This window comes from Mycetomoellerius zeteki, unplaced genomic scaffold (genome assembly GCF_001594055.1).
Source record: "Mycetomoellerius zeteki isolate Tzet28-1 unplaced genomic scaffold, Tzet1.0 scaffold124, whole genome shotgun sequence".
In the NCBI taxonomy this organism is placed as follows: Eukaryota; Metazoa; Arthropoda; class Insecta; order Hymenoptera; family Formicidae; genus Mycetomoellerius; species Mycetomoellerius zeteki.
Genome location: NW_017256169.1, coordinates 104,111 through 115,961, shown reverse-complemented (window position 1 = coordinate 115,961; position 11,851 = coordinate 104,111). Strand labels below are relative to the sequence as shown.

At 44.1% G+C, this 11,851-nt stretch overlaps 1 protein-coding gene across 1 annotated transcript; it reads left to right on the top strand.

Moving 5' to 3' along the window:
* Positions 1-1,204: 1,204 nt before the first annotated feature.
* Positions 1,205-11,189, top strand: CdGAPr (GTPase-activating protein CdGAPr). The gene is made up of 8 exons (XM_018461583.1): positions 1,205-1,590; positions 3,551-3,759; positions 5,241-5,378; positions 5,441-5,845; positions 5,965-6,295; positions 6,393-6,726; positions 6,813-7,728; positions 8,064-11,189. Exons 2-8 carry the CDS (start codon positions 3,679-3,681, stop codon positions 10,518-10,520), a joined length of 4,662 nt encoding a protein of 1,553 aa, XP_018317085.1. The 5' UTR covers positions 1,205-1,590; positions 3,551-3,678; the 3' UTR covers positions 10,521-11,189.
* Positions 11,190-11,851: the final 662 nt, after the last annotated feature.

Sequence of the window (11,851 nt, the reverse complement as noted above, 5' to 3'; positions counted from 1 at the left end):
AATATTTATGAATATTTTGTAAATATTTTCTAAATATTGTGTGCTGTCTGGGTAATTACTATTGGCATGAAATCAAATTCAAATGATAACAATAATTTTAAATAAAAATTTAATATTATATCATTACAAGTCATAAATATATGCCAATTAAAGAACATCTAGATAATAATAAATCATAAAATTAATACTATATTATAAATAGTAATTATATAACATATCGGAATACACTTTTTCCTTATTAACTTCTTTGTTTTTATGTTGCCGTGCTGATTATTCTCTATCGAATTTGATTGCAGGGCAAAGTCGCATCACAGCCAGGAACGTCCTAAATTAAAGCGGTTTAAGATTTGCTTGACGGGACACGAGCATGAATAAGAAAACCGTGGACCACAGCCATTCTGACATTCCCGATCAAAACTCCAGATCCTGTCGCGTACTGAGCATCGCGCTGAGTGATATTATCAGACACAGCGGGAATGTCAATTTTCGGGATCATTGCTTCGAGGTATTACGGACGGATAGCTCGTTTGGAGCACAAATGGCGCTCTCAACCAATTTATTATCGATCGTATCTCGTAATCATTCCGTTCAGAAGAAACAAGCAGAGACGATGGAAGATGAAACTATCAAGAATACAGAAAATGAGACATAAACTCTGTTCTTTTTTTAGGATTAGGTAAGTTAATCTTTTCTCTGTTAACTGAGTTAAATTAAAATTAACGGACTATAAAATAAAAATTAATTTAAAAAAATGTTATTTTTTTAAATTGGATTACTCGAAAAAATAATTACAATATATATATAGATTATGAAATAAATTTAATATTTTATTTGTGAAAAATAAGTTTATCTAAAATAGTGTAGAAATATATTTTTTTTTTATATAATATTTATTTTACATGGAAATGTATTTTTTTATATTATAAAAACTAACCAATAATAATGAAAAAATTGTATAGGAAGAATTACACAAGAAATATAGATAATGAATATATTGTCAGGATTCCGATGAATTTTGCTTCGTATTATCAGAATATCCAGGATAAGATTTATTTCTCGAGTTTATGAGCCTTGTCACTCACGGCGAGGGCGCTGCAAACCCTGATACCGACAGAACAATAGGAGTTTGTAACTCCTGCGTCGAATTAAATTCAGCTAGGTTAGGTTACTGAGCGAAGTTAGGTTAGGTCGAGGAGTAGTTGTAGATAGGTGGGTCAGCGGGTAGCGGGTGGGTGGGAAACGCGTCGAAAAGAAGTATCTTTGATCGTCGATCGTCTCTCGTCGACGAAGGTTAACTTTGCGCGACCGCAAAACTCGCGGTTGTGCTCGCGTCACGAGATCGTAATCAGCGGCGAGCGGAACGGTGATGCGGAGTGAAAACGCGACCGCAACGAGATCGTCGCCGTCGCGTTGGACTCCGTTCGCGCGAGCAGCAGCCTCAACGTCACGTCACGGCGCTCGTACGTAAACGAAGGGCAAATGGAGTCGTCGGACGCGGTGCGAAAGCGTGTACGTTCCTCTCTGGCACGCGGCGGGACATCCGGCTGACCAGGGGTTCTCATAATCGGGACTCGGGAGCGACAGCAGCGGGTACGTTATTTCCCTCGAGTCGCATCGAGTCCGCGCTCGGCCTGTGTTCCAAGATGGAGCACTGTGTTGGTGTTCTTCTTTAATGACCGATGGTTATCCGACATGAAGTCAAAGTTAGCATGTGTTCCAAAAGCGACGACGTATCGGACTTTTCGAGGGAGTTGAGGGCGTGAAGGCTGTTATATGAAAAGAACGAGAAGACGCGGTATCTCTCGTCAGTTCCGCCGCGTTAATACGAGAGCGAGAGGATGGAAGAAACGAGAGCGAAGCGGAGCGGCCCTCTTCGTAAACGTCGCGTCGCGTCGACCCATCCTTCCCCTCTCGAGCGGTCCAACCCTCGCTCGAGCGTGCGCGACGGAGCGCTGGACGTCCCGCTGAAGGAAAAAGAGAGAAAGTGAGGCGGCGAGAAAGAGACCGCTCTCGTGACATAATAGCGCCGTTATATCCCCCGTGCGAAGATTCGGACCGTACGATACGGAGAGGGGAGAGGGGGAAAGCTGCGGAGGCTCACTGCTCACAGCTGTTCGCAGTCTTTGCGATTTCGCCGGTGCGCGAACATTCGATGCACAACCCTTCCTACTCTCCGCTTCTCTCGCGTCTCTCCCCTTCGTCCCCCGCGCGTCCGCGATTCCTCCTCCCTACCTCCCGCGGCCCGCCGTTCACGTCGCGGTACGCTCGCGATGTAAATATACACGTTGGTCTCCCGCCCCCTCCTCCCCCCTCTCGTTCGAGTCGCGTGCGTGCGTGAGTGCCGTGAATCCGCTACTTTGTTGCTTCGCGGTTTCGCATATCGAGCATCGTGCCAACGCGCTACGAGAATCACGCGAATTTGCGATTCCTCTTTCACGTCGCGCGACGTGTCGGGAAACTTCAAACGCCACGGGGGGTTACTTGACATTAAATTTTAAAGTTAAGATACGCCCCGTCGATTGCGTTTTGATCGGGGAGACCTTCTTTTTCTTAGACCTGGACTTATTGGCAATTCGATAGGCTGTATCATCTGGCTTCCTCAAACGAGTCGATTGAAGCAGCTGAGTGGAGTAGCCTCTGACCCTTTAAAGTCCTCTCCTAAAAAAGCCTATATTGATTCGCTTGGTTACCGAGCCACCAGTTTGGAGGCTGAAACCCGCGGGCCGAAGAAGAAGCTTGAAACGGAGACAACGGAGTTGTCGCTGTCGACGTGCGCCTTCGGGTTATTGGCACTTCCGCGCGCGCCTTAGATAATAGACTCGCCTTGTTAAGCGCGCCGACGGCCCCCGCGCGCGCGTTACAACCTTCCTCGATCACGCACCACGGGCGGACGCAGGAAGCCGATCGAACCAAAACGCCCCTCTCCCTCCTCCCCGAAGCGCGTTTGACACGATTTACACGACGACGGGGGAAACGATGCCGTGCCGTGCCGTGCTCGAGAACGTCCCGACACTCCCGACGACGTGAAACCGTCGTGAGGAATGACGGAGAATTAAGTAAATATCGAAATTCATAATGTTCGTCTCACTCTGCTCGTGCTGAAAACGTTTAATAAGATTTTTTTTGTTTTCTTTTACCCACTGCGGCTTTACTTTTAGTTTCGTCTGCGTTGATCGCTGGATAACGCGCGATACACAGCGCATATGGTGAGCTGTCGAGGAAAAAAAAGTGTCGCAGGCGGATCTCGTCTCCAAAAGCGGATGCCTCCTTTGCGAACGATCGCAGACACGCCGAAGATGTATCGTAGATGAGAGGAAAACGTCGGTCGATAATCGCGCTGTGTCTCGTGATGATACTTAAATTTTTATCGATTTTTACACGAGATATTTTTTTTAGTGAAAGAATTTTTATTAAAATCCTAAATGAACGGCTCTGAAATAGCAAACATCAAAAGTGTTCTCTGAAAGATGCGAATGAGGCATCCTTACGAGAACTTTGTGTCTAGCGTGTCTTGAAAACAGTGTTCAGATTTCTCATCTCGTCTGTGTAGAAAAACTGCGAGAAGGAAAAACGATGGCTCGATCGAGAGGAACGTGAAAATCGGCCGTCATCCTGGCACGTGGCAAATCGGGTCAAAGGCCTGGATCCTCGTCCTCCTCGTCCTCGTCCACGGAGAGGATGCAAAAGATGCCCGGGCCGTCGACGACGCAGGAGAGACCCCGTGCTCACCGGCTCACCGACATCGAGTCTCAGACGAAGGTTAAACTAGAAATTAGGATGCATCTTATGGATTCGTACGCGACATGTATCGCTCACTTAAGTCCTAATCTACAGTAGATATAGCAAGCCTATAAGCTTTTTGCTCTAAGCTTTAAAGTGTGACGTCTTTTTCTGGCAAAAAGCACTTTTGGTGCCGTTTTAAGCCATAATTCCTAAGCTTTAAGCAAGCTAGCCAGATTTCAACTATAAAGTTTAAAGCTTATAGAGCAAACGTCACAGTTTAGAATTTAGAGCAAAGGACTAAGTTTGCTATACCTGTCATAGTGAATTCGATTGGACTCACCCAGTGCGCACTGATGTATGTTAAAGCCGTTGTACATAAATTGACATAAAGATGTATATTTATTAAGATATAAAGATATATGTTTATTATAAACATAAAAACCGGTTAAATCATAAAATATTCAATACACTTTATTATGTGTGCCTTCCAACAAGCGACACAGTACAACACAGTGATCATCTCATCTTTGTTTGAACATTGGTAAACAAGGATGTAAAAATCCATTGTGTCACACTGTATTGCTTGTTGGCACACTATATTGTTAGGTAAAATATCGAGCGCGAGCGTGGCATGGCAGATAGCGCACTGGTCTATTGTATCAGAGGTCCCGGGTTCGATCCCAGAACAATATTTACACTCGTATCTCCTTTCAGAAAAGGCCGGCAACTTCCCGAGAGTATCCTTGTCCATAGAAACACCTCTCGAAAAATCCGCCGTTTGAAACCGACATTAAAATTGTAGGTTCTGTATGCTCGTGGCAATTGAATAATCAGCGTGCGCACTATAAGCATGTTAGAGAGGTATAACACAGGCCAGAGGCCTAACGTAAGAAGAAGAAGAGAGGGAAAAATAAAATATATTGTATAATTCAAAATATTCGCATTTTACAAACTATAGAAATCAATGCCTTAAATGATCTAACTAAATTCACGCAGAATCATACGGGCATTTAAGATCCAGCTAGACCGTTTAAGACATTGATTTCTATAGTTTGTGTTATCACATATACGGTCCTATGATATATTATATTGTTTATTTGCATTTCATTTTCACATTCAGATTAAATGTGTGTAACGGCTTTAACATGCACCAAGTGCGCACTAGTGCATCCAATCGAATTCGCTAATAGATCAGGACTAAAAGTCTACAATGAGTGTATAGTTTTTAATCTTTTGCTCTCTATGCTCTAAATTGTGATTTCTTTTTTTTCTAGTAAGAAGCGTTTCCAACGCTTACTTGAATCATAAGCAAGCTAATCAAATTAGAGTTGGAAAGTTTAGAGCTTGAAGTAAATTAATGTCACAATTCAGAGCATAGGGCAAAAGATTTAAAGATTTACCATATGTATTGTAAACCAGGTTTGAAAGGTAGGCAAGAATATCGAATTTATTACATAAATTTGATATTAACTTCCAGATTGAATTCTAAATGTTTATTCTTTTGAATGAAATTACAGAGCTTGGGTGGTAATCGGGCGGATGATTTCGGCACGCCTATCAGTTCTGGCAGCAACATGAGTAATATCGCACGCTTTCCGAAACTTGACGAATGTGCCCATTTTCACTACGAGCATGTCGAGCTTGGTACTCTGGAGGTACGCTAGACACGCGAAACACATGCGAAAGATCCAGTTAAGAGACACAGCTCGACTTTCAGGTATCCGTCAACGAAGGCTCCAACGACTCGGAGAGCTACGCCGTTCGAATAACATCCGGAGACGCATGTTGGACGCTACAGAGATCTTACGACAACTTCGTCATGTTTGATAAGCAACTACATCGGTGCATATTCGACAGAAAGTTTTCCTCCTTAACGAAGCTTCCAGATGTTCGGCCAAAAAATGCCTGTGATATACTAAAGGATTACTTGAGCCGGTTCTCGCAGCTGAATCACGATGGCCTAAACTGTGGCCCAGTATTAAATTGGTTACAACTCGATAACAGGGGAAGAAGAATTCTGGTACCCGAATCGGATTCCTGTCCTATTAATACTCCAGCTGTCGCTGCGGCATATGCCGTGCGACCTTACACCGCTCAAGCACAAGATGAGATCTCTTTCCAGGTAACGGCGTAACTCGCTAAAACGCTTTTGTTTAAAAAATACAGTTGGCTAAATTATAAATATTTGTGTCATGAAAATTTGTAACGATTACTAATTAAAACGATTTACGTGACAAACAGGTAGGCGATATGATATCCGTTATAGACATGCCCCCTCCGGGGGAAAGCACGTGGTGGCGTGGAAAGCATGGATTTGCGGTTGGGTTTTTCCCAGCCGAATGCGTCGCCGTAATTGGGGACAAAGTACCGCGTCACTTGACTGTTTCGACGACGGTCAGGTCAAGGTTACCAGTAAAGCCCGTGCTCCGGAAACATGGCAAATTAATCGCCTTTTTTAGATCCTTTATACTAAATCGACCTTCTAGGCGGAGATTAAAACAATCGGGTATATTGCGAGAGCGTGTGTTTGGTTGTGACTTGGGAGAACATCTATTAAACTCTGGTCAAGACGGTAAATTTTATTCTATAGCACATTTAATAATTTATATCTGTTTAGTATAAACTGTACAAACAAAAGGAAAACGAAAGAAACGTTATTCATTTTGTAGTGCCTACCGTTTTGACGTGCTGTGCGGAATTCATAGAGAAACATGGTCTAGTCGACGGTATATACCGCCTTAGTGGCGTAACGTCCAACATTCAAAAACTGCGGAACGCCTTTGACGAAGATAGAGTACCAGCGTTGCATTCCGATGAGAGTATTTTGCAAGATATTCACTCCGTAGCGTCGTTATTGAAGATGTATTTTAGAGAGCTGCCAAATCCATTGTGCACATACCAACTTTATTCCACTTTTGTCAATGCAGTTCAAGCTGGCAGCGATGCCGAGAGATTGAGACGTATGAGAGATGCAGTTAGAAAGTTACCGCCACCGCATTACAGGTAAGTTTTGTCCTTTATTTTCACTTTATTGCGTTCTATCGTAGCAACGAGTCAGCAGTTTATTCTATCTTTCAAATCGTACTCAGGACATTGGAGTATTTGATGCGTCATCTGGTGAGGGTAGCCGCACGTGGTACGGAAACAGGTATGACTCCACGCAACGTAGCCATCGTCTGGGCGCCAAATCTCTTGAGATGCAAGGAATTGGAAGTGGGTGGCGTGGCGGCGCTTCAGGGCGTTGGAGTCCAGGCAGTCGTGACGGAATTTCTAGTTTGCTACGCGGAACTTATATTCGGGGACGGCCCAGTCGGTAGACCAAAATCTTTGGCGATCACTACGTCCGCCCGACTGCTTACTTTGGAGGAAGCGCGCAATAGAAGTTTCAGAGGCGAACCCGATTACATAGAAGTAGGAGCGGGTCCGACTGGCCTGCCTCTGCGTTATCATACTGTCATAGAACTACCGCGCAAACGAAATGGCTCGAAACGATCACCTTCTCTTAATTGGAGAGCGCTGTTCGGCAAGGGCGCTGTCGAAAAAACGAGACAAATTGGCACGCCGTCTCAAGTGGAAACGGTACCGAGTTCTATGAACTCCTTGCGACGATTGAGACCCGTCAAAAGTGCCGACAGTCTAGACGGCGAGGATGGATTGGGTCCCCTCTTAGGAGGACCACCTCCTATCAGAACCTGCGGTCACAGTCGATCCGTTTCGCACGACTCGTACTTTGACCACTTGGCTGATGCGCCCAACGCATCCTCGCCGTTGGATCTCTCAGAAATACAACTCAATTTTGATCTCGAAGAACGAGAGATGCGAATGCTTTCGGAAGAGGAAGGTGGCGGAGTGGCGTCGGTAGAGGCCTCGCCGCGTCGACAGAGAACCGAAGGAAATCAATGTGCCACTGCAACCGGTGGATCTAAAAGGAAACGATCTCGTTTAGAAGAAAGACTGCATTGCGACGTTGAGTTGCGTTTCATAGACAGCCAAAGTCCCGATCAGGTAATTAACGTAAATTAGTCATTTTCCATATACAAGATATTCGACGTTTAAATAGTCAAACTTCGGGAGTGTGTAGGGGATCGATAAAGTAAGAAAAAAAAGTTCTTTAGAGATATGCACAAAAACAATAATATTCCACTTTAAAAATAATATTTCGAAAATTACGTTTTGTCTTTTTTTGCGATTTTCTCGAAACGAAGCAAAAACGAGCATATCTCTAAAGGATTTTTTTCTCAGCTTATAATAGATTCCGAATTCCCTATACGCTCCCGAAGTTTGGCTATTTAAATTTGGGACACTGTATACATCATGTTTAATACATTAAAATGTTTCAGGTCATGGTAGCGACAAGTGTGGATATTCACAGTGTCGATACACCGTCTCCATTACAAACTCCAGGCTATCTACCGTTGTTATCAGAAGCCTCTACGCCGTTAACCCCTGCCACATTGCAAGGCACGTCTCACTCCACCTCGCCGGCACCGGCTAATAGCCCTAGAATAAGTTTTCGAAGTTTCACTTTGCCGTTAGAAATTGGCGACGAGCGCGATGGAAGCGATACGAAGTTGAAGGAAACCAGTGTGTCCTCTTCCGAAAAATCGTCGGATCCTAGCCATAGATTATCTATAAATTTTGAAGATCGGGACAAAAGATTGGAGCCATGTGAGAGGATTATAACGTATGACAGGCGAGCGGAATTGCGCGAAAGGAACGCGACTACCACGTCGCTTTCGCGCACTGAAAATCGCGTCGCAACTCAATCGAGTGCGGTTGCCTCCGTTTTCAATGATACAGAGATGACATCGTGTAACCAATTATCCTCTTCGTGCGACGAGAGAGCATCTAGTGGGGTTGCCGTATCTCGCAAGGACGTGACAAGCGGACTGAGTTTACATTCTGTGGAGACATCGTCTAAATCGTATGAGGAAAAAGAAGAAACAATTAAAGGATGCGACGAATCCGATCCGTCGAATAGTCTTACCGCCGATTTGCCAAGATTGTCATCTAATACGACCGATCTCGATTCTCCGATGTCATACGAGCAAACTCTGCAAGAGCTACAAGATTCCGAATTCGTAATTTGCGATACCTCCGATAAAGTGTTCACCAATACGAAAAATCCGCACGCGACAGGCAGCAGCAACGACTCCGGCGACTGGGTGATCGTCGGAAGAACAGTAGTTAATTCCTTTACGACGCCAATCAGCGAATCGACTAGTCCCAACGATTCCTTTGTGGAAAGCAACGCGAATCTAGGGTCGGAGAACGTTCCCGGAACATTGCTGGAACTCACCTTGTCTCCAACCGCGGAGACGTTCTGCATGAGGGTCGACAATTCGACGGGAAGTCATATATCGACGCAAGAAAGCGAGGAGATGATACTCGATGTTACCGATACGAAGAAGTACACGAGTCACGAGCACGAACGAGAAGAGGCTGATTTGCAGACGAGTTTGAGCCTCGTAAACGAGGATAATCTCGTGGACGACGCCCATTCTCGACGATTATGCGACCGGGAGAATGGCAATCGATATTCTTGTATTGCGGACGTAAATACGGGCCAAGAGTCTAACGCGAGAGAGCAGCAGCAACAAGTTCGCGCGTGTTACATCGAGGCGGACAATGCAAACGTATTTGGTACAAATCGGAATGAAGTACGCAACGATAAAGAACTGTTCGGGGAAACGGAAACCTTCGAGAACTATCGTCGTCTGTCGAGAGATATCAGCGCGCAGCAACGAGATTGCGCGACGCGAACCTTACACGTCACGAATCATCCGCGATTCTCGAATAAACCTGAGGGGGATCAGGAAACGAGCGTTATGCGAGACGATTGTGACAACGACCACTGTACGAACGGACTGTCAAAAAAGTGCCAAAGTTTCGGATACAATAATTTACAGAAGCAGCAGAGTAATACGCAACAGATACGCAAATGCGCTTCCAAACGTAGCGACGAAGGTCATAAGGGCGCCAGCTTACAAGCCAGTCAAATACGAGGCAATATCGAAGTGAGAATTCCTTCGGAGAATGCGGCCGAGCCTTGCGAAGTAGCGCACGCCCCAGAAGGGGCATCCGAGTTGATGGAACGGACATTAGACACGTCGAGTACATTCACGAACGCCTCGTCTCCGATCGTCGACTCCGACACGGTGGTTCTTCCACCACGGGATACCGCGGCGATCTTGCAGGAGTTAGCTCTACAGAGATTGTCTGGAGGCCCTGTAGGAGACATGTCCATACCCGTAAGAAGAAAATACGAGAGCGAAACGATTAGAGAGCGAAGAAGCTTCGATTCGGAGATCGGCAGGGAGATCGTAAGAGAGAGTAAGATAAGACAGGAGTTGGACTGCGCGAGAGGCAAGTTCGAAGAGCCGTCTCAGCATTTACCACCCTGCTTGCGAGCACGTCACGCGAGGGCGACTCGGGCAACACTGAGCCGTTCCTTGGACGAGGCGAAGTTTAATCGGATGACGGGAGACATCTCATTGTCGGTGAAACCAACGTCCGAGGACGTGCAGCATTGCTCGACGCCTAATGTCGGTAGCAGCTCCGGTACCTGCTCGAGCGTCTCCGAAAAGATTCACCTGAGAAATCTTGGCGGTCTAGATCTAGGAGATCCGCAGTGTAGAGAAAGAATCGAAAAGTACAAAGAGGAGAGAAGGACGTTCTTGAGAGACAAGTATCGGTCGGAAAGTTTTCGCGGAGTTTCATCAAAAACAGAAGATGACAGTGAGCAGGCGTTATTAACCAGGTTGAAACAGAGAGCTTCAAGACCGTCTCTTCATTAATAAAAATCGGTCTTCGTAAGATCAGAAAAGAGAGAGAGAAAGAGAGACAGAGAAAGAGCGAGATCGTTCTCTTGTAGTAGTAAAAATAAGTTTTTGAGTAGTTAACGCGTAATGCGATACCTACTATCTATCTGCATTTTAGAACAAGCGCGAATTACGTAGGACAGTTGTCAAGTTAATCAACCGTACGACCAAATTCTATCAACCTTGTTCTTAACGCCATGTCTGCTTTTGTTTTTGAATATGAGGCAACTAATTAGAATGACGGGACTGATCGAGCAAATGTATATCTAAACGGTAATAATAGAGAATGCGTTTATCTTAAATTACATAACTTTACGGCTCGTATATATTTTTATTGAATTTATATTCAATATCCCAGGTATATATATGTACGCTAACTTGGGCTTATTTGTACTACACGAGCGAATGCCGTTGCATTCGACAACATATTGTTTATGTAATTTTGCCAAACGCTCTTTTACTAGATTCACTAAATCGCTTTCACTTGAATCTCATCGGTTAAGCCGCAGCATATCGCGGTTGATAATAAAGATGAATTATGATGAGGATGAAACGAGTTGCGCGATCTATCTTCGTATCGTCGATCGCTATTGTTAGCTGAATTGTATGTTTTTAAATTTCATTATTAATTTATTACGAATTTGAAGAAAGGTATTCATTTTTATTATTGTTAGAAGCTCTAATAACGCGATTCTCCTTGTAATTATTATTATCATTATTAATATTATTATATTTGATTTTTATATTTACTTATATTCTTTGTACTGTTACGCTAGTGAAAATACGCGCGTGCGCATGTATCTCAGCTGCTTTGTATGTACCAGAGTCAATAATATCTCGTGTAGATTCTCACGACGTTACGCGAGACGTTGGACCCGTTGGACTCACCTGTTGCTTTTACATGTCATAGGTAAAAATCCCTTATAGAAACAAAATCTTGAAATTTTTTTAGAGAGATTCCTTTACGAGCCACATAAAACCTAATCGTCTCTTTATAACGAAATTATAATTCCGTCGAAATTTAGACGAGTCTTGCATCTTTCCTCTCTCGTAGCAGCCGAAATTTCTGGTACATACAATATAAAATTTAACTAAATTGCGCATTGCGAGTCTCGATGAACTCACGATGTTAAACCGAGCATTTCATTCGCGCGCTAATGTTATTCTCACATTATGGACTGGTCCATAATGGCGATATTTACAGATATATCTTTTGGAAACATGTTAATTCTCTCAGTTAGTTAATGTGTGTAACATATTAATTTTTATAACAATGCGCTTGTCGACGGAAGGCTTGCTTAAAATCA